This window comes from Sinohyriopsis cumingii, chromosome 1 (assembly GCF_028554795.1).
Source record: "Sinohyriopsis cumingii isolate HCF-2022 chromosome 1, ASM2855479v2, whole genome shotgun sequence".
Lineage (NCBI taxonomy): Eukaryota > Metazoa > Mollusca > Bivalvia > Unionida > Unionidae > Sinohyriopsis > Sinohyriopsis cumingii.
The window spans coordinates 66,670,135-66,696,275 of NC_142961.1; the positions used below are offsets into that span (position 1 = coordinate 66,670,135).

The 26,141-nt window shown below is 35.0% G+C and overlaps 1 protein-coding gene across 2 annotated transcripts in view; it reads left to right on the plus strand.

Annotated features, from left to right (window-relative positions):
- Positions 1-26,141, plus strand: part of LOC149807040 (uncharacterized) — a 92,692-nt gene that overhangs the window by 15,353 nt on the left and 51,198 nt on the right. The window contains exons 1-2 of one of the 2 annotated variants that reach the window (XM_089961033.1): positions 11,850-12,185; positions 18,777-18,925. The exons of the other annotated variant lie outside the window; for it this stretch is intronic. Of the exons in view, the coding sequence (XP_089817159.1) occupies positions 12,031-12,185; positions 18,777-18,925 (304 nt within the window). The 5' untranslated portion in view covers positions 11,850-12,030. Of the gene's footprint in view, positions 1-11,849; positions 12,186-18,776; positions 18,926-26,141 lie in introns of those variants that run through there. 2 annotated transcript variants of the gene reach the window in all.

A 26,141-nucleotide genomic window follows, 5' to 3' on the forward strand; every position in this document is an offset into this window, starting at 1 on the left:
TCCCTCTCTACTATCTCCTCCTCCAATTCGCTCCTAAACTTCAACTTGTCCTGAGTTCTCTCCTTTCTTCTCTTTTCCTCCGTCTCTCTATCTGAGACTACGGGACCAAACCGAAACTGGTCTGTCCCTCAAAGCTTCCTGTGAAAAACCACAAGGCGTTAACAAGTGTTTTATCGAACCTCACCTCACACTATAACGACAATTAACCATCAGATAGCTGTCACTGTTTCGGCCACGCATGCATACACATCGAAATTCCCACACACTTCTTGCAGGGTAAACAATGGCGTAATAACACAGTATCAGCGAATTGTTATACAGACATCAATACATTGCGTCACGTCAGTATATACACATATATATTTAATCTCATCGTACTACAATCTGACAAAATCAGACGCATGTCTGTACATTACAAATATTCAACAATGGCAAAATCTATAATCATATGAACATATGTGTTAGTCTACTATAAAATACCCACATAGTAAATTACAATATTAACTCTTACGACGGCTGGCAAGCTATATAATTCTTTACAAATATCAACTCATTTCTTCAAAATATGCAAACATATTAACAAAACAATGTAATTCTTCGTACTACGATTCTAGTACTAATAAAGTATACATACGACCTACAATTAAAATGCAGTCGCATTCCACAAAGACCGAACAAATATCTACTGACCTTTGAAGCTTTCTGTACTTAGACCTTCCCGCTCTAAGATTTTCCCGCCAATAACGAATGGCTATTCGGAGTTACGCTAACCTCTTCTCTGGGTAATTTCTCTCAGCGAACTACTTTTGCCGGAAAACTCAGGGATATCATTCTACCCAAATCAAGGTCTCCCCCCATCTCGATTCTGATTGGGTGGCGCTATGCCCCTGTCCAATCGTCTTAGCGGCCAGTTCAACCTGTCTGTCTGTTTGCAGGGGAAAGAAGTTAGGACACTCCCACTTCTTCAGGCAATTTCTTTTGATCTGGGAACATTTCGACACCTAGGTGATAATTGGCTATCGGGCGCCTCGCAACTCCGATGTCCGGTTCTTCTATTCTAGCCACAACAATCTTACGTAACGGATTAGTGCTAGCCTTCGGCAATGTTCGACATCAAACAATGACCCGTCAGAATTACCTTGATTATACATGTTTCAAACTGGGATACTCTGGGTCGGGGTAAACATGACAGACAGTACTATTTATCGGTCCCTCAATGATGAAATCGTTGATGATTATCACAGTGATTGAGGGTATGCAATTAAATACAATGACTAAAATAAGATGATCATACACAATGCTCAACGTGGACCAATCACGGTCAGGGTGATAAATTCGTGATTACCAACATACAAAGCGATCTACGGAGATGGCCTCGGTGATGTTGTTCAGGGTCTCTTTAAAAGGATAGCCCCAAAAGGAATATTGATTGCAAATCAGTTATCAATGAAGGTTATTGACTTTGTTTGTGATAAAGGTATTGGTGGTGTTGCTAGTAAAATTTTCTCAGCAATCAAGGATAGACAAGCACGATTAATACGTCACAAACTGCAGCCAGTAAAATTATCCAGTACCAAAGTTATGCCTGCAAATGTTAGTAAAATAATAAATCAAGCTGTAAATCAAAAACTAGCAGAGTTGGCTGGTGTACCACTGTCAGAAAAAGAAACAATATAACTACTAGTCTGATAGCAGGAAGTCGTCTTCGTGTTAGACAATAACAAATATAATAAAAATGTTCAAGCGTGTATTGATCCCGCATTTGACATGGATGCACCAATTCTCAAAGATGAGTCTGTGCGTGATTATCAATATTGTTCATATGATGCTCGAGAACCAAATCAGCATAGATGAATCGAACTTCATGTTCAGGATACAAACAGTTATTTCTTACCCGCTGAAGCATTTATTGAAGTAGAAGATGAAATTTTAAAAACAGATAATACTAAATGTGACGTGACGGTTTGTTATGCCGTCACTGTGGTAGGTGTGGGGGTGGGGGTGCTTCAAATATTTTATTTAAATTATTATAGGAGTCCCACCCGGGCTCGAATTTTTTATAAGTTAAATTAGTGAAAGATAGATGTAAAGCTTCGAGCCCACAGTCAGCAATGATGATGGTTAAGTAACTGGATATTTTAAAAAAAGTGAAATTCAACGAATAACAATTTAATGACAATTCAATAGTCAAATGATTAAAATTTCACCAGTACTCTCCTTCTGCCATGTGATAGCCTACTGCATCATTTAATTTGTGGTGTGAGATAGGTTTCCACCTGTCCTTCATTTTGCTTATCTGTGTATTCTTCTCTCTTATTCCTCCATTTCCTTCTCTTCTTTCTCCTGACTTTCTCTATATTCCTCCTCCTTCTCTACTTTCTCCTCCTCCTCGTCTCTTTGTACCGACCAGCCTTGTCGACGCCGACTGCTCCACTAGTTTCACTTCAGTCTCCCCTCTTAGAGACTCTGGACTTAACTGAACCGGGCGTTCTGTCCCCCAAAACCTTCTGCTCTTTACGAAGCTTTGTCTTTTCTTAGAAAGTTTTACCGCCAAATTACGAGTGGCTCTCTCGGAGTAACCCTTATTGCTCAGCAGTCTCTCAAGGTGAAACTAAATATTCGATTGCTAGTTAGAAGTTATAATTTGGATTAAAATTGTTACCACATCCTCTGTCTCAATTCTGATTGGATGTCGCTGTTGACCTGATCCAGTCATACTTAGCGGACAATGTCCTTCTCGCTGTCTGTATACGTGGGGACTGATTTAGAATACGCCCTGTTCCCTCACGGTTCCTCTGATCTAGGACAAAGATGTAACACCTAGGTGGGAAGTTGCGCTAACGCTTGTGCTGATTCAAGATGCCGGATCTTATCTCTGGTCATGGCAACCTTGCGTAAGAGATTAACTCTAGCCTGCGGCAATGTTTAGACAGCAACCATCCCTTGTACTAATACCTTAGTTAGTACATGACTTACGAACTGGGTTGACAAAATGTGACACTAAATATGGAGCTATTAATTACAGAGCGATTGCTGTTATACTCAGCGATAAAACAGTGTTGCTTGAAGGTGTTGGTAGACGAATGAGAGTCATTGATGCCCCAGTAGAAAAGATGTAATTAAATCACTCATTGTACTATAATGTCATATTTTCACGTTAGCGTCAGTTTGACTTCTAGTCAGATTAAAAAGATACAATCAATATCAAAAGAGAATTGTAGAATAAAAATATCACTAAGAAAAGAACAAATCACAGGTGGTCAGAATAAACTATCACTGACTGAACGTCAACTCAAACACTTCAGTGACACCAAACAATCAAATCCAGTTGTTAAACTTAATCTTTCTGTGGGTACTATTAAAGACGCAGTCAAGACGGGTAGTATATTTCCACTTCTTGCACCTATACCATCGTTAATAGCCACTGCAGCCCCATCTGTTGCAAAAGCAGCTGCACTTCTTGGTGCCATTGGAACTGCTGATGGGATGGCATTAAAGAAAGCAACAGGAAAAGGAATAACAACTTCCAAGAAAGGAAGGAGTCGAAGACTACCTGGAACCCCTCATTTGTGATACAGAAAAGGTCTGAGACTTACCGGGACACTTCGTTAGATGCAACTTGTCTCCTTACTATGTAACTTGTCTCCTTCCTATATCAAATTTTGATTTAATTGATGCTGCTAATAAATTAAATATCAAAAACTTCAGAGGTGTTTTTATGCATGATCAATTACCTTAACAACCAAACAGTATTGAAACCAGTATCGTTAATCTCGATAATGTTCTGGTCCAGGTGCTCATTGGGTTGCATACGCAATTGATACATCTAGAATTGTTTATTTTGATTTTTTGATTGGTATGAACTGGCACCACCAAAAGAATTTTTAAAATCTGTTGGCAAAGTACGAAGTACTGCAGTCTGGTATTCAACATTAGCAACACAGATAACAACCGATCCGCCAATGTGTCCATGAAGTAATTGCTGTTCTCGACGCTGTGTCAAAGTCGCTGACACCACCTCATAAAGTCGTGCACTTGTATACAAGTAGACGGTATAATAGTACACCGCCGTTTTAAACAGATCTTAAAGTATAATGGTAGATATTTACGGAAGACCTTCTCAGAGTTTGACTCAGAGTAAAACTAACTATGCAACCCTTGATGAACTCAACGACGAAGTCGCTAATCTTTTGAGTCTCGCAAATGTAGACAAAAATGAAGTCGTTGTTTTGCATGATAAACAAGGATGATTAAAGACTAGCACTATCCAGTTGACATATATTATTCTGTGGGTTCCATATGTAACCGAAAACAACTTAGTAGTGTTTACAGAAAACGGTAAAATCAGCGGAATCAGCTCTATCAATTATGGGAGAGATTACTGGACGTATCAGAAAAATTGGGGATGTTATGTATGGCGATCTCAATATAAATAAAAATACAATTATTAATGTGAGAGAACCAAAATCAGATGATGATGTAATAACAAAAAGATATGCAGACAGCAACAACAACATGATCAGAACTGAGATCAATGATCGTTTATTAACCGCAGGTGATACAATGACTGGTTCTCTCAATGTGAAGTGTGTGTGTGTGTGTGTGTTATTTGGATTTTTAACATAGCTTTAAAAAAATTCAGTCATATTGCTACGATGTCTGCAATGTGGCAGTTTATAGTGATGTCTAGCACTGATGCTTCATGCCACAAACACGTGGCATCATGTCACACCCAGTCACATTATCCTGACACCAGGCCGACCAGTCCTAACACTAATCTCTTCATGCTGAGCGCCAAACGAGGTAGTTGTTAGTGCCAGTTTTATAAGTCTTTGGTATGATTCGGCTGGGGTTTGTACCCACGACCTTCCGCATTCGAAGCGGACGCTCTAACCACTAGACCACCGTAGAAGTAATATGACTAATAATAAAATAACTGGTCTGGGAGAACCAGAATCAAGCGATGATGCTGCAACGAAAAACTACGTTTATGACAGCAACATTCTGATGATGAACTCGTTAATGATAATCAGAGATAAAATGACCACTTTCAGGTCTGAGTGTTCTAATCATGTATAAATGTTTTTAAATTTTCGTAGAAACATAAATAGAGCCAATAATACATTTTTTGGAAGTCCACCAGTCATCAAATTAAACTCGTTGACATATAAAAAGAAATGTTAACGACATTGTAGTATATACTGAAGACTCAGGATCAACATTATGGTCGCCACTTAATAAATCCATTAAACAGCATGCTGAGGTTACCGGGTTATACAGTTTCTCAGTACTTGGTACTACGACATTTACGATATCTACCACAATACGACGGCGTCTTCCAATTAACGAGTTACTGGATGTGTGTTAGTTATGTTGGATCAAAACGATGAGGAACATTCTCGGTGGAACCTGAAATAAAAGGTAACCCCGTGTTTTATTATTGGTGTCTTGAATTAGTCGGTAAACTACCGCCTACTGAAAATATGAGTTCCCCAATCGATGTTCAACGTTACAGATACAATTAAATATGTGTGTGGCAAACCGAACTGAAAAATATCGTTGACGAGTATACAGTAAAAGTATACAAAAACATCCCAAACGTGTAGTTGTCGTTGACAGAATTGTGTATTCGACGTCTACTGTTATCGCTGGAACCGGCATATTGCTATCAATAATAACAAAGACATCACCAGTAGTTATAACGATTTATGCTTCAGCTGCAACAACAATTGCTGGTGTTCTTAATATGATTGCAAAAAAAATATGTACTTGCACAAATAGAAAATTGCATGAGTATAGTATAAAGTTGCACACAGCGACGCTAGCATGTTCCAAATCATCTTCGTTGATATCATCAGGTCTTGGCGATGGAATAATATCAGATACTGAGTTCACAGAAATGATTAAGATTTATGATGAGGCAATGACCGTATCAGAATCTACATCCAATTTATAAAATCGGGATTTAAAATCAGGGGTTATAAATAATGTCAACCTCGAATGAATTACTAAAACAGATCGTCGCTAATACAACTCAGTCAAAGACCACGATGATATCAAACGGCTCAACCAATCCTGAGTTCAGCATCAACTTTCCAACTGCAATTCAAGCAAAAGAAATAGCACTAGCACAATCACCAGTGAAGTCCACAGAATTCGTTTACGCATGCATTTATTCTTTGTTTGAATCATTATATATATATATATATATATATATATATATATATATATATATATATATATATATATATATATATATATATATACAATCGAGCCTTCTAAATATAGATTCGATCTTGACAGAAGAACCCCTGACTTGCAGAGGCGAGCTCAGGTTGAACAGACCATTACCAGATTTTGACCTGATTTGATTCACTTGTATTGAGTCATTTAAAATTGCTGAAAATCTTCATCTGATTTGTTATGCCTGGTTTGGCAAACATTTTTCAGAGAAAATGTGGAGACCGACAGTTTTATTATGATAGATACTTGATGTAAAAATATTATTATTGTTAATAGTAAGCGAAGCAATTATATCATATAGTTCACATAAACAAGTTTGGTTACCACAGCAAAAGAAATATTATGATGATGAAAATCGTGATTTTACTGATTTTGAGAATAAAATAGCAAAAGATCTTGTAGAAAAATTATTGGTAAATTTACGCAAGGAGGATCATATGATCATAAACGACGTTGTACGGGATTAATTATAGATGATGCTGAGTTAGATTTCATAATTGCTGATACAACGAAAATAAATATATTTATAACTCTAGAAACAGTATCTTTTTTTCTAATGGAGCTAAATTAGGTACAGTTGTAAGTTATATTGATTGTGAATCACTGCAGTTTACAGTTAAATTTATTATCGATGATAAACAAATTTTCTGAATCTGCCATTAGAGTCGCCACAGATTCATGTTATATCAGTAAAAAAAACATGCAATATTGCTAGAACAATTACATATAAGTGATTATGCTTGATTGGGTGAATGGAGAATAAGACAAGAAAAGATACTTAGTTATTCTGAATCTGCCGACGTTGAAATTAAGGATATTGTTTTAAAAATCATCATGAGCCTGTCACCAGTCATAAAACAGTTTACTTAAACGGACCAGGAGGATCAGGAAAGACAACACGTGCAGTTGAATTATTTCGTCAGAGTTCGAAAAACTCTGTTAATATAATTGTGTTAACCCCTACACATAGATCGCCAGAGAAATGAACGAACGAGAAGTTAAATCTCATACTTATGGCCTTTTCCAATGGAAGGGAGATACATGGACTCCAAAACGAATTTGTGAAAAATATATTCCAAAGATTAGTATCTTGGGTAAAACATGTACCGTTTCATTAGAAACTTTAAAAATAATTCTTTATTGGTTGTTGACAAAAAAATCTGCTGTAATAATGTGTGGCGATCATGGTCAACCGCCACCTTTTGTTTTATTGTCTCCACATGAATATCTTAAAACATTTATAAATTATTATGAGGAGATAACTGACGATAGTAGAGCGCTTGATCCAGAATTTTAAAAAAAAGCTTAAGAAATTTATCAGACTACGACCAAATAAAATTCAGTGTGAAATAATGCGTGAGATAATTTCAGAAACTCCTATGAATGGTTTTTGGAATATGTGGAGACCAGATGATTTGATAGTTGCAAGCAGAAAGATAGTTCGTGATACACTTTAGCAACAGTTATTTCTCTTACATAAAGTTTTCAAATCTGCCTGTACCATTGTGTTATTGACCAGCAGATACGCGACGGCAAAATATCGACGTTGAAATCACAGGTGGAGGACGACAAAATCTTGTATTAAGTGATATTGTTTTAGTTCCTGTTAATGTTGTTGAGAGCGCGTTAACGATGGACAAAACTCTGTGAACTCTAGGATATGCTATAATGATTCATTCGTCACAAGGATTAACTATTTCTGATACTAATATTTGGATTGTTGATGATCGTATTGAATGGTCAGATTCAGTTTATCTCGCAGTATATAGAGTCAGAAGAATATCTCAGCTGCGGAGAGTTATCATATACTTCACAGAAAATAATAGCCAAACTGATAGTGCTGGCGATGATGTAATAAGAAAAACATTAGTTTTAAGCAGTGTGAAAAGAAAATAGACGCGACTTTGATCTCGACGCTGAATTTATCATGACATTAAAACATCAACAGAATAATCATTGTGCGAGCTGTATGTAATACGGTAATGGTGTGGCAGTATTCAAATAATAATCCAAGACAGTTTACCGTAGATAGAATTAATAGTAGACTTGGTCACACACGTTAAAATGTGATGCTGACCTGTCTTGAATGTAATCGACGTCGGGGCGCTAGTTCATAAAAGTGAATGCGGTGGTAATTGTGTGTCTTCAGGAATTACTTGTAATTGTTCACGTACAAATCCACTCTGAGGAGCAGTGGAATCTAATCTGTAGATTACAGGTCTACCTGTGGGTCTTACCACGCTGGAAATTTTGTGTCGTTACACTCCAGATAGGATCAGTTGCTCTTTTTTTACCGCCTTCATGTTCACCAGGTTCATATAAATATCTTACAGTCACATTACCTAGTAATGGTTGTTTTGAAAAGAAGTTGTGTCGTTATATTGGTTTATATATTCATGTAATCACATTGATGGGTTTCGTGGAAATTGCACGAGTAATTTCTTTATTTAACGCAGCTTGGTAGTCTTGCAACCCATTCATGGGATATCTTGTCTTTCTGAATTATTTCCTTTGCATATTGATATCCAAATAACCGCTCAACAACTGTTCGATTAAGTCGTTCAACAATTGCCTGATCACGATGAACTGCGGTATATCCTCGTCTGATTCTGACGTTATGTTTTTTCATCAGTCATCAGAGAAGATACTACACCAAGAAATTCCTTGCCAGGTTCAACCTGTAGCAACTGTGGCCATCACAAGGGTCCTTGTTGATAAATTCGTTCAAACATAGATGCAACTTCAGCTTCTGTTTAAGTTGATAATGGTTCTGCCTCTTTATATCTATTTGCAACATCAACTACAGTAAACTCAGATTTTTATGTGCGCGATTGACATCTACCAATTTTGATAGTATCATGTGGTAAAAACAAAATATCTCCTTGATGAACTTCATTGGCGGCGCTGACATTAAAATGTGCATACTAAATTTGTTTAGGTCGTAGTAGATAAATATGCCATATTGCCTGTCATGCTGAAACGTTTGCAGCAACAGAACGTGTGACATTTGCTGCATCAGCAAGTTTACTAATCTCTGCTCTACCCTCTAATATCGTCGTGGGCTATAATAAATCGATTCCATTATAATAATCGGCTGATTAATTACCAGCCCCTAATGCTAGTTTACCTTTCATCGCAGATTTGACTAGGAAGCGAGTAAGTTTTTCTCTGAGAGATTTATTTTTTTATGGAATTTAGCGAGTAAATCAACTTCACATTTGCAATATGTCGTTGTTGTAAATCCTTAATTTTATACGCTACATCATGAACGTGACATGCTGGATCAATCGCATTTATTGAATACTCTCCAGGTCTTGGTTGATCTCGCTCGTCAAGTCAGATATCAAGTCGGGTTCCAGGACCACAATAATTATATCTAGGAAGATGTTTTTCTCCTGGATACTTAGCCCATGGAGCTCCTGCTAATTATCCCAGTGAAGCAGTGATATCACCGCCTGTCTTCATACGAGACGAAATACATTTGTATTTGCTTGTACTACATTTTACACAGTTACCTGCAAGTGCGTGCTTTTTATTTTTTTGTTAGTATTGTTGTTAAGCCACTGTTGGGTTGGATGCTCTGCATCGGATACAATATAAATCCATATTATTTATTATATTTGTATAACATGGATGTCATTGATTTTCAGCGACACGAAAGCAAGAGCCAGTGAAGCATCAGCCAGTGCTACCAAATTCTATCAGAGCAATTACCATAGGCCCATCTGGGTCTGGTAAGATGCAATTATTTCTTAATCTGATAATGATATCATGGTTAAAGTGGATATTATTTAGTTATATTTAGTGGCACCATCCGTAGAGGATCAGAGATGCTATGATGTGCTTAAAGATTTTAATGAAAACGCAAAATTGATGGACGAGGATGGCAGTGATATTAATTTTTACACCAATATTGATGAAGCCCCATTTGTAGATGACCTCGATGGATTTATTAATAATCTTGCAGTATACGATGATGTGATGCTTTACAAACAATCAAATCCAGCTCGGATATTTTCTCGAGGCAGACACAAAAATGCAGACGTGATTTATGTTACTCAACTATATACACAAATACCTAAAGTGATCAGAGATAACTGCAATATTTTAGTTGCGTTTAATGGAGTCGATACACATACTCTGCGAAACATTCATCAGATTTGGTGTTCAGGGGATATGGACATGATTAAGTTCAAAAACTTCTTTTCAAATGTGCAAGCTACTCCACACGGATTTATAACGATAAATTTACATGATCCTCGGTCGCGATATCGTATAGGTCTTGATAAAATATTTGGATAAAAAGACAGCAGCAGGGAGGGTGCGACCAACAGTGAGTGTCCAACGGGTAAACAAAGCATGCATAAAAATTTGAAAACACCAACGACAAAGATAAAGTAACAAAATGAGGTAACCCAGTTATATTTAATTTGGATTTCCACTAAGGTTTATTCAGAATATTAATCCTTGTACAATTCTGTAATTATTTGGGATTTAATTCACAATATCGTAAGTTATTTTGTTACACATTCACTTTATATTCTCGGGCAATAAATTAATTGTCGAATTTTATAAAGTTTGTTCTCATTCTATCAATTACCTTGATGCAATACATTCATTCGCAGGACTGAAAAAGAGGGCGTTCAACTTAAAATGGGTGTTTCTATGTATGTGTGTGATTTAAATTTTTAACGTAGCTTTAACAATTTTAGTCATATCGCAATGTGGCAGTTTATAGTGATGTCTGGTACTGGGGCATCATAGCGCAAACATGTAGCATCATGTCTCACCCAGTCACATTATTCTGATACCAGGCCGACCAGTCCTAACACTAACCTCTTTATGCTGAGAGCCAAGCGAGGCAGCTGTTAGCACCATCTTTATTAAGTCTTTGGTATGACTCGGTCGGGGTTTGAACTCACGACCTCCCGCATCCGAGGCGGACGTTCTAACCACTAGGCCACCGGAGCGATGGTGGAATAGATTATGTAAGGCTATGTATATTTATAGTGGAATTCTAATAACCCCAGACCCAAATAAACATGCTTACTTCTATTAATAGTGATGATACTATTAAACCCATACTAATAAGAAACTATTTGTCTATGTATTAGTTGTTTACATAAATTTTTGTTTGTTTGTTTGTTTGTTTGTTTTTCAAATCAATGATTCAGGTCAACTAGAAAATGAACTTTGTTTGACAAGGTCAAGTCCAGCATACAATGCAGATATACACAACAAAATAAAATAAATGATGGCTAAAAGTTATAAATATAATAAAAGGGAATGATTATTACATTGACAAGTTAGGGTTCTGCCTTTAGTTTAACTAGTGAAATGTAGATATGTTGTTAAAAATAAGCAAGCTAAAAAATACATTTTTATGGGCAATGTGTTTCACCTGTGATGTGATATTTACTTGGCGTATGTCTGTGAAAGCATTGATTGTATCAGTGATAATTCGATGTAGTTGGATTGTTACACCAATAAACTGTACAGACTTTAATTGTTTATCCGGGATATAATATCATAGATAGTTTTCTCGATGTCATTGATCCAAGTTCAATCAACGCTCGTTCGAATAAATTTTTACACCCAAGTTTCTTTTAAACTAGGGTTAATTATTTCCTGATTGATTTTTACGACGTGAAAAAAGCCAAGTTACATTATGCAATGTAAATAAGTGGTATCCTTATGTTTCTGTAAAGGCGCTGAATCCGTTTTACTAAAATTTTAAAGCTGGATCCGTTAAGCAGGGTAAATGTTGATTTTAAACCGTCCAAGAAGATGAAGAAGCGTCGCGAGTTAGACGCTCTTGTCGGAAACGCGAAAATTCGGAGGAAAAGTAAAAGTGGACACGAACTTCTCCGCTGTAATGGCGAAACTGAATCGTCAGATATGGACGAGTGTTCAGTGTCATCCTCGAGGTCATACAGATCAATGTAAGAGAAAGAATAATATGAAATAGGTAACGTAATAGCGAGCGAAGCTCTAAAATATGTTCGTCGTAGTCCGAGTTTCCTCTGACCATTGTCAGTCCATTTTTGATATTTGGACAGTTATGTTGGCGTGTAGGGTCAGAGTCCATTCTGACAAGGGTCAGAGGAAACTGACTATCGGTGTTCTGGTATGCTCAGGTTGCACTTGATAGTTTTTTTTTTTTTTTGTGGGGGGGCATATTTTCATATTGCAGAAAAATTATGATAGTATTACATTAAAGATACAAATACCAACTAACTACTGATTTTTGTTAAAAGGATGCTTGTAAGATTCTGACAGAGGTATTAAGGTTAATTCCTTATGCAACTGGTGGCTTTTATACTGAACCAACACTACCACCAACCCCTCTTTTTTGACAGAAAAGAGCTGTTTTGAATATTTTCCTGTGACAAGGCAGCTAAAAGAATCAGTATGTGCCTTATGCATGAATAAAGTTCACTAGTACATGTACTGTTACAAATACACATACTTTTCATCACCCGTCAAGATTTTTAGATATTTACCTCTGTAGCAGACACATCAATACATAAGCCAAGTCGGCTGCTCATTTGCAGCCCAAGTTACGCATTTGATCTCCAATGCTCGTCTAACTGTGACAGGCAATCACCAACAAACCAACCCATTTCCAAGCCTAACTCAAAGTAATGTAAACCACATTACAGATTTAGCTTATGTGTGAATTTATAAATGCTAGGATTGTGATAATTAGGCTCATGCCTTCTACCTTAAAAAAAAAAAAAATTTGGGGGGGGGGGTCAAAATACAAAACTATCCAGTGAGACCTCAACGTGAGCTAGGGCTGTTTTGTATGTCCAGATATTTTGTGATGGTCGTGCATTTGGCAGATGTGAGAACTCAGTCTTTTTCCTTGATGAAATTGTAGAGTTTAAGACCTTACTGCAAAGTAGTCACAGTAGTATTATGTGCCTTATCAATGCTTTTAAGATATAAATGGAGACTTTAATCTAAATAATTAAGTAAACTTGTGTAGATTATTTAAATAGAGTGACTTAAGTTTGTTTTAGAAACTTCTTATATGCCAAGCAGTAAACAATGGATAATTCACAGTGTCAAATGAGATAGTCCTTCTAAGAGAGACAACCAACCAACAGTTTCTCATCGGTTACTGTGGAGATCAAAATATGCTGAAAAACTTAAATAACATCGAAATACACATGTATTTACATGTTCTCAGTGTATATGTCTGTGTACATACAGGAATTGTGATTTTTTTTGTTTGAATAGAAATATAAAGCAAAATAAAATATGATTTATGTGATTTTATATGAATTATTTACATTTTTCCTATTTTTAGCTGAATTAAATGTAACAGTATCATTCTGTCATACTTGATTTGACAGATATGATAAACAAAGAATCGTAGTAATACATACACATAATAAAAGTGAAAATAATTAGAAGTATTCACAGAGAATATATTATATATTTACTTTAACTTTTGAATAAAATGAATAAAACTGACTTACACAATCCATTCTGGAGATTACCTCAGTTCCAGAACAATCAGTCTTTATCATAACGCCTCCATTCCGGAATAGAACGATCAGCCATTTATGATACCTGTCCAGTAAAGTATGACCAATTGACGAGTGCTATAACTAGGAGAAAAGTAAATAATTTGTATCAAAATTGCTTGAAACATATTTTGTTTGCACTTTATTACTATTCAGACAAAAACAAATCATAATTCCTTTGTGTACACTGATATATACACAAAGAACATTCAAATGCATGTGTATTTTGTTTTTTCAGTGTATTTTGTTGTTTATAGTAACCGGTTTCTCATTATATGATTAAAAAAACAATGTTTCTTGTGAGGAAGATAACAAACAGTGGCATAATTACTTGATTAAAAACACAAATACTGTATGGTTTATTTGAGGGACACAACAGATTGTGGCTTAATTATGGTGTGTCATGTTTTAAGCAAAAGTACATTCCAGTTTGTAAATGATTGCACAAACTTAGTTTTAGTATTTTCTGTTTAAATGGCCACAGTAAGATATGTTGATAATTAGTTGTAAGAATAATTTTATTATGGGAAATGGTTTTGGTGTGAAATATTTCCAAAATTGATTCTGGTATAAAACTGCTAGGCAGTACATGGAATAATTTCAATTTTTAACCTGTGGTGCAATAAAAAACATAAACGTGCTGCAACTCCTAGGCAATAAATGTAGTTGGTATTACCAAGGTTAGCTTTTCCAACGTCTTTGCAGATAAATTGTATAACAGATTTTATTCAGCTATATCATACTTGTTACTACAGAAATAACTCTTGAACACAATAATTCCTGAAGATTGATGATATTGGAATATTTGCCATTGATCAGTGCTTAGTGATAGAATGTAGTTTTCTTTAACTTTATAGAAGTGAAAGTACTAAGGCATTTCAACCTGTTTCAAAATTTAATAGAGATATATTTAAATTAAAATTTTCTTGTAAACTTTTAAGGATGTCTTTGACCATCACTATGCAGATACCAGTGCAAGATGTATGTATCCTTCAGTTAATGAAACTGTCCATATTTAAGTTAAACACATTGTCAACTCACCACAAAGGTGTATTCCATCATCTTTACTTATCAGCCAATAAAATTGTGTCTTTTATGATTGGGAAAGCCTTGTTCAGAAAACTTGCTCTTTCATTACCAAACCCTTTGTTCTGATCTTATAAAGCAATGTGACAGCTGTTTTTGAATGTGATTAGCTGGTATTGTCAATGAATTTCAAATAAAATAACAAATCTTGGAAGGTTTTCATGGTAAACAAGTCCCATAATTATGGAAATAATCTGCCAAATGTCATTTACACTTACTTAGCTTTCTTTGTTCTTTTCATTGCATTCACAAAACACCTGAAGATAAAGGGAGATAATGTAGGTACTTCGGTGGTACTGTTTTTAAACTGCTTGGGGTATTGTATTTACATGCCTTGTATTACATATACACATTATCTATAGAGCTCGTTACATCAGAACTTTGCTCGCTATTAGTTCTCTAAACCTGGTGCCTCTTGTTATGAACCCATTTTACACAACTGATATGTTATATAATGATAGCATCAATAGCAACAACAAGATATTAAGAGCAACTGCTACAACAGCAGTAATTATAATTACAAAACAGTGATGATGATTAAGTTTACAAATGAATGAAAAAAAAATTAAGAGAATATATGAACCTAAATGACAGTGAACATTCCATAAGAATCATTTTAGAACTTTCTCATGATGTTTATATTTTACAAATATCAGGAGAGAGGACTTTACTGAATCTTCTTAATATTTATGAGTTCTGGTGTTGTCATAAAAGTGATAAAAGATTTTGTTCATTTTTAATGGTCTCTTAAAGTACATTATTAAGAAAGAAAAGATAGTGCTACACCTTGGGATAGTTACTGAGATAATTTTGAGCAGCACTGAAAATTGAAATGTTCAAAATAAATAACATTTATTAAATTGTGGCCATATCAGTTTTTTGACTTGAGAATTAGAGAATTTTGATGTTCATTCTCCAGAAGCTTGAAGTTTAATTTGTCAAGTTACATTAAGACTGTCTTCTTACAAGTATTATAAATATTAATTATTCCTTCTTATTTACAAATGTATTTACTAGAAGATCAGTGGTAAAATAAATGTATTTTATGGAAAAACAAAGAAATAGAAAATGTATCAAGCACCGTTTAAGAAAGTTTAAATCACTTAAAGTTGGTATATCTAATTGGTGATGTCATCAAAATTAGAAAAAAGAAGTAAGTTTTTGAGGAGTTATCTCTCTTGAACAAATCTTTATATGCTCATAAGTTTAAAACTACATAATATATTTTGATAAACTTTTCATCATTGTCATGGCATTCTTTTTATTTTCATAAAACTTATTTCTAAACTTTAGTCTTCCTGCAAATGTTGCACACACACACACACACACACACACACACACACACACAGACAGAGCATTTGTGTTGGATAGCATGATCTTTTTATATAAACCTAAATTATTGCATATTCTCAATGGCTGGATAAATAATGCAAGTGATATATTCATTGTCATATTTTACAATATGTGTTCTTTAGAACATTAAAATCTTTTGTTATTTTTAGAAATGTTTTGTGTATATATATATATATATATATATATATATATATATATATGAACTACTTTTAAATTAAGTCACTTTCATATATATTAGACATGTTTAAAGGGTTCAATCTAGGATTCAGGTACATAGGGTCAATGTTCCCTCGATATTTTCTAACTGGTCCAAATCATATTTTGATTGGCCAATATTTTTGCATGGCCTCATTTTTTAACAACCTTTTACTTTCTGTTTCATACTATGCAATTTTTAATATCTAATATATATGAACACTTTTTCTTTCTTCATTTGAACTGTCTGTTCATGATCGGTGCTCTTTCCTCATTTAGTTTAGGTAACTATCAATCATATCATATGACAAACAGAAAAATGAGATGTTTATGATTCATTGTCTAAGTTTGCATGTAAAAGATGCATCCAGTATATATCATTTAAGAATCCTTGATGCTTTAAATAGCCTCACCCCTTTTTGACATTTTTATGGACATTGGCACATTTTCCTATTCATATAATTAAGTTATCATTCAAAAAGATGACATGAATCTTTTTCATAGATTTTTTCAAGCTGTCCATCTGAATAAGTTTCATATGGAATCAATTTGCCCATACGTATGTTTGTATGTATGTGGGGGCACAATCTAAATTTGTTAAATAATGTTGTTTTTGAAAAGGAAATGATATGATTTTACATGTTTTTTTCTTTCATTGGTAAGTTCTTGGTCATGCGGTCAGACCATTTAAGCACTATGGTATATTCAAAATCATTTTATAATGAGGCACATTATAATGGGAGAGAGCTGTATATGGAAAAAGAGGCAGCTTCATTGTATAGATGTATTGTAGCTGAAGCTGACCTCCTTAATTTATTGGATCTAGGCCAAATAGAGGGCAGATTTAGATGGGGGATTTCTTGGTAATAGCCTGTTCAGTTAAGTTAAAAACTTTATTTTTATCCATCATGTCATCATCCAGTTTAGGAAGTTGTATTTATTTGTACTGTGACTTGCATATTACTGTATGCTGACTAAAATGGTCTAATAAGGTTGTTAGAAGCCTTCCATTGAAAGTTATCAATACTCTTTCATTGAACTAGTCATGTTGTCAGTAAAGGCAGTGATCATGTATCAAGACATTCCTCATTTTGATGTGAGTTGCTTGTCCATAAATAAACTTGCAAAAATCAGGAAAATAGCCTGAGGGCAGTTTCTTGTCACTAAAGTTTTTAATTACAAGAGGCAGTGAATACCTTTCAGTTTGTTTTGGCACTTTAGCAATGCTTTTTACTATTTTGTCACAGAAGGTTATAATGCTATGGCTCATTGCAGTAAAGCACTCTGGGGAGAAAAGTGCCATATCAAATGTATCTTGGCAATAAAGACACTGCTGGATTTCAGTGCCCTATTGGGCTGGATGAGAACCCTGACATTCACTTAATTTATATCTTGATAGTTGTAAAACATACTGTATCATTGCATAATATTTATTATTGGAGAGTCAGAGATACAAATTTGACTTAACATTGTCATAGCAAGTCATGCTATTACCATTGCCTTAGCAAGTCTTGATATTACTCTTGTCACACCAAGTCACACTATTACCATTGTCTTAGCAAGCCATGATATTACTCTTGTCACACCAAGTCACACTGTTGCCATTGTCTTAGTAAGCCATGATATTACTATTGTCACACCAAGTCATGCTATTACCATTGTCTTAGCAAGCCATATTACTATTGTCACACCAAGTCACACTATTACTATTGCGACACCAAGTCACACTATTACCATTGTCATAACAAATCATGCTTTTACTGATGACTTTGCATGCAATTGGTTAGTGCTGTATTAAATATAAAGGTGCTGGCATAAGACAGTGTAACCAATTAATCTAAATGATCAGTCTCTATCAGGCAGACGCTCATCTACATAATGCATATGCTGGTAATGGGCTGATTTCACAGCTTAGAAAAATGATAATGCAGAGGCATGCAAAATATAAGCCAATTATTTGATACTGCAACATATAAATACGTCAACCATATTATAGTTGGTCATCAATAGTTATTTTAGTGCCATTCCAGACCTAGATTGAACCCTTTTTTTTTGTATACATAATGCTATATATAATGTCATTTTGGACATTAGCTACATTGTAGCCTTAGGGAGGAATCATCTTAAAGAAGCACCTGTTCAGCTCTGCTACTGATATGAATTGGGTTTTTAAAAAAAACAGTTTTATGTAGAAACATAAATTGTCTTGTGGTGGGAAATAATAACCTTTCAATGATCCTTGACATAAACTAGTACAGAAGTTTCTATTAATTTTGCTTTGTACAGTCTGAAATATCTGGTTTTATGCTTGATTCTCAATGTCTTGAATGCTGGGTGAGTGGTTGTTGCTATGATTTGTTTTAGACGCAGTTCTGGTTCTATTTGTACTACCTGCATCACTGTACTGGGGTTCTCGCTGCTTGTTGCCTGTATCCTCTTATGCGGTGGGCTGACCTGGATGCATATAGAGTTAAAAAAGAATCTTGAGTCTCTCAGAAGCGACCTAAGATCAGGTAGCCCTCTTAAAGTAATATTTACTGGTTAACTGTATTTATGTATGAGTGTATCTCAGTACCAAGAAATCTTTAGTTCATTATTAGTTTTTTAACTGCGAAGTTGGGTTGTGGAATTAAAGGGATTGTTGAGTGATGAACTTTAAGAGCCTGATTGCTCTCGTGTTTGTTTTATTTTGATTTAAAAATCATCTTGTTAAATACCAACACAAGAATGTGTTGCTAAGTTCAAATTCAAAATTACTTGAATGTTATCATTTTATTATTAGTGCTAAATATATACATTACAAGATTATCACATTATGGTGGTTAAGTTCATCTGATACTTCTTGGAGAATACACCTAATAAACACATTATCCACAACCCTATTAGCAGTATAGACTCCACATCTTTTATATGTTTCACTCTTATGCATTTTTGTATTTGTTGTTACTTTATTCAGTTTTTTTTTTATACAGAAAAATGAGTATGTTGTTGCTTTTATATTTTCTCCACAAATGTTTACACCCTCATTTCAGCACAAGGTATGATGTGAGGTAGTCAATGACATTAGTGCCCATGTTTTCTGGTGCAACTGTAGGTGCATTATTTTTTTTTATACTGACAAATTTCTTCTGGGATATTGCAAAGTGCAAACGGTCTTGGTATATATTGCACCATAGAAGTAATGTTGTCCTGAGTGTAATACATCTTCACACTTAATGTTAGATTTAAATCTTAGCTCTTGCCATCTCATATAAGGTTATGGGGTATGGGTCCTTATAAAATTTACCTGAATCTTAACATGTAGGGTTAACTTTCAAAAGTATAATGATATAATTAACTGAAACAAAGACTTTAAAACCAGTCTTTCCATGCAAAGTTTCTGAAAAAAACAACTGTTCTAAGTTTTCCCTCACTAGGCAAAATACTAGTAAAACTTGGACACAACATTCAGTATGAAAGTCCAATAGAATAAAAAGGTATAGATCAGTTTATAAGATAAGATTTATTTGACAAAGATTGTTCTATTTATTTTTTATTTGAAGTACATGTATTAGGAATGTAATTATTGTGTTGGCATTTTTCCAAGTTAAAACCAATGGATCAGATGGTTTTTAGACAAAATTGTAAATAATCTGGCTTGTTTTAATTGTGTTGTAACACTAGGCTATCCATATTTAATGACTCTTCCCTCTTAATTACAAATTTATGATTATTGAAGTTTAAAATTACCGTACCATCCTTTTTCACTAAATTTAAATTACTTATGTACAAAAGGTCCTATGTAGTTGATGTGTTCTAAAGTTCAATTCATACAGGTCAGGTAGGCATTCTGTACTGATGATTTCAGCAGTGTGTCTCATTTTTGAGAATTTGTTTTATTATACATGTACCCTTAAATAACACATATTCAGTTTATTCATTTTATCATCAATCAATATTACTTGGAAGATCATAATTTAAAAGTGCAGAGAAATGCATATGACAAAATCAGTGTAAAGTATAAACCGGATTGAATGTTGCATGCAGTGATATGATAGTGTAGTCATAGCATGTTCGTAATACTCTGCATTAGGCCTGATGTCCTCTTGACTTGATTCAGTTATGTACCTGGCTGCCATTGTTAAAGTCCATAGCAAACAAAAAATTTCATCTGGAAGTTTTGTGATGACGAATAAGATGCAATGCATTTGATAATAATAATAAATAATAATAATAATAATAATAATAATAATAATAATAATTAATACTTTACATTTTTGATCAACAAATAATATTTTATTTGAGATCTGTAAATAAACCTGCATGACCATGTTGACATACACTATACATACTTCCTATCTTTTCATCTCAATATTTTGTTTGATTTAGAACGTCTTTCTGGTTTTGTTTCTAGTTAATTTTGTGCTTGTCACATTTTATTTCTGTGTAACTTGTACAGTGAATCACACATTGTGTATTCTGTTGATGGGCCAGTTGTCTTGTTTTTATGTGGGTTTATTGTTCAGTAAGAGAACATTGCTACCTGCTTCTTTTTAAAGCTTATTTCACACAAGTCTTGATTCTAATTTTGGTCATAACTCTAGTCTATCTATCTGTCTATCTTTCTACCTACCTACCTATCTACCCATCCATCCGTCCATCCATCCATCCATCCATTGTGTTCACGTAATGCAGCCATAATAGGAATCTTTAATTTGTTTGTTTCCTCAGTTAAACGATGTTCAACATTTAATCAATGTTCAACAATTTATTTTGAGTTTAAGACTTTAATTGAGATTTTGGCACTTGCACACATGTGAATTAATAGCTCCAAGAAGGAAATACTTCATTGAAAAAGTATTTGTCCATCAAATACATTAGCCATTGGTAATATCCAGCCCTCTCAAGTAAAAAATCCATTATCCACATCCATTGGCTTATTTTAGCAATAAATTGCTAAAACATTATACAAGGCAGAAGTCTGATATGAGTGGTCTCCCCCTTTTATGGATTGGTGTTTGTGCCTCACTACATGTGCATTTTAATGTGTCTTAAATGCCCATTATCTGTGTTTTCTAAAACCCAGAGCAATCTTGAAGAGGTTGTCTCATCACAATGGAGTTATAGTCCATCAATTTTCTCAATGACTTTTGCACCATCTTCATCATAGATAAACATTGTGCATCACATTTGTTTCCTTTTATGATAGCTTTTGAGTGCCATCTTGCTTCTTAGTTTTAGATATACACCATCTCTGTACTCAACCATTCTGTATGGTAACTGAATGATTGTTTATTATCAGACTCATTTGTTCTTCTAACATTTATCTTGTTTCAATGCATCCATTTCATTGTAAATTATTTAATTTTGCCTGTCAATTACCATTGGTTTGCTCTGTCAAGTTACAGGTACTGCTTCCTCTGGTGGACTAGTGGTTAAAGCATCTGCCTTGGATACGGGAGGTAATGGGTTCGAACCCCAACTGAGTCATACCAAAGACTTACAAAAATGGTACTAACAGCTGCCTCGCTAGGGGCTCAGCATTAAGAGGTTAGTGTTAGGACTAGTCAGCCTGGTGTAAGGATAATGTGACTGGGTGGGACATCATGTTACATGTCTGCAGCATGATGTCCCAGCACTAGACATCACTATAAACTGCCACACTGCAGACATCATAGTGTTATGACTGAAAAATTGTTAAAGCCATGTTAAAAATCCTAATGACATGCACACTCAAGGTAATTGCAGGTACATGCAACAAATGGCAGGATTAAGTGTGGGGCCTGTTAGAAATTTAGGCTGTCAGAGGATAATCACCACATCTGCACTTGCTGTACATAGTGACATACTTGTAATGTACACTCAAGTATGAAGAGAAATGAGCAAGAGATTTGGCAAAGCAATTAACCCACAAGCAAGTGAGCCAACAAATGCTTCAACAAACATATGAACATAATCAGCATTTCTGCTGATCGGATCATAGTTCATAACTTGTATGTCATAATCACTTGAGGCAGAGAGATTGCCTTGTGCAATATTTGCCTTTTCAGACTTCTAGCTCTGCCATCACCCACAGAACCAGAGTCAGATCATACTTATAGTGGACAGACTTAAGGCCATATACAGATGTACCATCATGATACAGAGGCCCTAGAGAACACCATATAACTTTACACCCAGGTATTGGCTGTGGTGATTGGTCCCTAGCTATGTGGTTCCTGCCTGAGGAATAGAGACCTTGGGCAGTCTTCTACCTTAACCAATCTTGTCCAGGCTCCACAGTGATTTACATCCAGTTTCCAAGCATGCCCAGTCCCTGATCCAAGTATATGAATATGTCTACTATCAGGTCACACCACTTCCATCTGGCCTTACATGCCCAAAAGCCATTCTTGGGCATTTATGGGATTTATGCACAGTGGGCTGCCAAACACTGGAAGAACAATATTCTGACAACTCCAAAGTTGCAAGAGTAAACCGCAAAGAACAGAAGGGCAAAAAGCCAGGATGGAGTCCAGACAGGTTAGGGAATGGTCTGGTGCCAGGCCATGATACCATGAATGACTCTTGGGATCAGAACAGTTGGCATGAAGGTTGAGCACAACCATCGATATTTCTGCCATTCACCAATGGCATAAAAGAGCCAGACTGGTAATTTTTCAGCCTAAACAGTAGCCAGATCTTTGCCAACTTGACCAAATGATCAAAGTATCAGATTAAATGAATCTTTCTCTTTTAGAAAATGGAAGGACCTTTTAAAGGTGTAAACTGCTGTATTAAAAATGTATTGAATGGGAATGGGTAGTGCAAGAAATTGACAGTCAAATGCTGTGAAAATTTGTCTTAAAAATCTGCATTAAAAAAAGCCTACTTCACCTTGTGTCAGAAAGACGTGAACTAAACTTCACATGGAAAGGAAGCCAGAAAAAAATCTGAACTGGTTGAAATATAAAGCTGCAGGAAATGAGAAGTTGTATATTATTATTAAATATATACTTGAAAATACATGAGTTAAAATGCCATCAGTTTTAAGTTTTTCTTCATTAACCAATTTTAAGGTTGGTATTGAAGTTGGAGAGTCAGTTTAAATGGCTTCTGTTTCTTGAAAGTAATTTTCAGCAAGCACTCCCCGTTAGATACACAATAGAGGATTCCTCCCAGATCGCCCTTAAAATTTTCAGTTTAAAAAAATCATATGTCCCAACCTCATGGCTATGACTTGGAAGAGTTGGACCTGCACACATAACTCATATGAAATGAGCCCTGAGAAAGAAACATTGTGAACAAACAATGAACAGAATTGCTTATGCAAGAAGACATACCACTTTGAAAGCCTATGTGTCAAAATGGAGAGTCTTCTTCCTGTGGTGCAAGCAGGGAAATATCTCACCCATAAGGGTTTCAGTATCACTGATAGCTAATATCCACCTAATGCAACTGATAGCTAACTTCCTACTTTGGCTTTTCAAGAAGTTATGTCCAGTCTTAATCAAGGCTTCCATCACATGATTTCTGACATGCTTCTTAATCATGAAAGGGAGGACATAGGCCAGAACAAAAATTTCTCTGTCAATTTTGATTTGTCGCAATCAAAGGCCTTGGTTTTGTTTTCAAACAAGTCACCCTTTCAACCACTGCCAGAAGACTTCTTTACTCACCTTTCATTTGCTTGTTTCCTAGTAACTTCACTTACCTCCTGCCAGTTCTCCTACAGTATTATGATTGGGTAATGTATTTGAAGATCAAACATATACACAAGGGAGGACAAGGTAGTGGAGCTCCTAACATTTTGATCATTTAAATATCAAATAAACATATTTTCTCCAGTAATTGGTCTCTGTAAATCACAGATTTATTCTACATAATCATAACCAAACCACTGGATGGTATTTCATATATACATTATACATATACTTTAGTTACACTTGGTTTGTATTAATTCTTTATGATGTGGTATTCCATTTATACTTTCATCCCCATGTTGTAGCATTAAACATGGGTGTATTGTGATACTTTCTGTCTATATGTCTGTTCATCTGTCCATCAAAACAAATGGGAAGAGCTAGTGAAACTTGTAATAGTCTTATCCCTGTGGTAACCACAAGTACAAGAGATGTGTCAGACTTGACTCCTGTTGCAAGGGTTCCAGCAAGGGATTCAAAGGTGACTAAATCACATGGTTTGAAATCTTGCCATACTAATTATTTCATCCCAATAGCATTTTCAGCCACAGATAACATATATCAACATAAAGAAGACATTCCAGATTTGTATGATTTAAGATTTTACTGATCATTTAATAGAAACTTTTTGCAAAGTTTCTCTGTTGTTGATCATTTTGTCTACTTGGATCGAATTTGACTTCTTCACTGACATTGTGTTATGTAGTAAAATGCTACGTTCAGTTCTGATTATTGGTTATTGTTTGTTCAAGTCCAGGGTAAAACAACAACTACCAATCAGAACTAGCTGTAGATTATTCACTGCATGACACACCAGAAATAATGGCATCCAAACTGGATCCAAATAGTTACAATGCAACAGAGAAACTTCACACAAACATAGTCATTAAATGCTATGTAAAGAACGTAAATTATTCAGGTGATGCAAGTTTGAATTGAAATGTCTCCTTTTACACTGATATATATATATATATATATATATATATATATAATGACTGACTGACTGTGCCAACAGGTAAAACAAAATTAGCACAGAATTGGCAGGTAGGTAGATTCCAGACCTAAGTCAGTCGTGTTAATAATTTATAGAAGGGGATTTGTTATTGTCAATAATTTCTTTCATCACTGACTATGGCCATGGCAATAGTTTTGAAGAAATATAAAGTAGTTGATCTGGTTGTTAGTCATCTCCACACTCGGACATTCTAGGTGAGATTTCCCTTGATGAGGAAATTGCACTATTTATTCAGTTTTTAAAATAACACCACCATGTCTTACAACTATTAATTGATGACTCGCAATTTTAAAAGTATTCATGCAATGCAAAACAGTGTGGTGACCAAGATGAGTTCTGCACAAGATCGAATAGAGCAGCCTTAAATTGCCTAAAAGGTTTTAAAAAATCACGGAAAATGAATGGAAGGTTTTTAACTTGTCAAGGATGATAATGGCACATGAACAAATGATAAGTCTATGTCCGTTTGTAATCAACATGCTTGAAATACAACCAGTATTTCAGTGCATATTAAATGGCACCAGTCTATCACTGATTGACCATCAAAAGATGAAAAGACCTTTAAGTGTATATGTGTACCATGAATCACATAGATATGCAGAATGTATACATATATATGTATCGTTTCACCCCTAGTCAAATGTACATTTTAAATAAAAAAAATAACTGGTGGAGTGAAAGCAATAAGATGCACCATAAATGTAGCAGATTTTGCATTATGACTCAGGTCACTTGGGTTTGGGATATGCTATCAAAAGACATGATGATTTGTGATGGAGAACTATCAAAATTGTGCTAATACAAACATTTAACTAAGTTTACAATGTGCTGCTAATAATTCAGTCTTCTTTCATTTTACCTATAAAAGATGATTGCCTCAGCATATGCATGGCAAAGGCACATACCTCATTTCTCCATTACATTATATAGACATTAATGTGTTTAAAAAAAGTACCATTAAAACCAATCAGTCATAATAGTACAATACCTTAGAGGTTTATTTTAAGTGAAAGGGATGATAAACATGTAACAATATACTCAGTCCCATTGTTG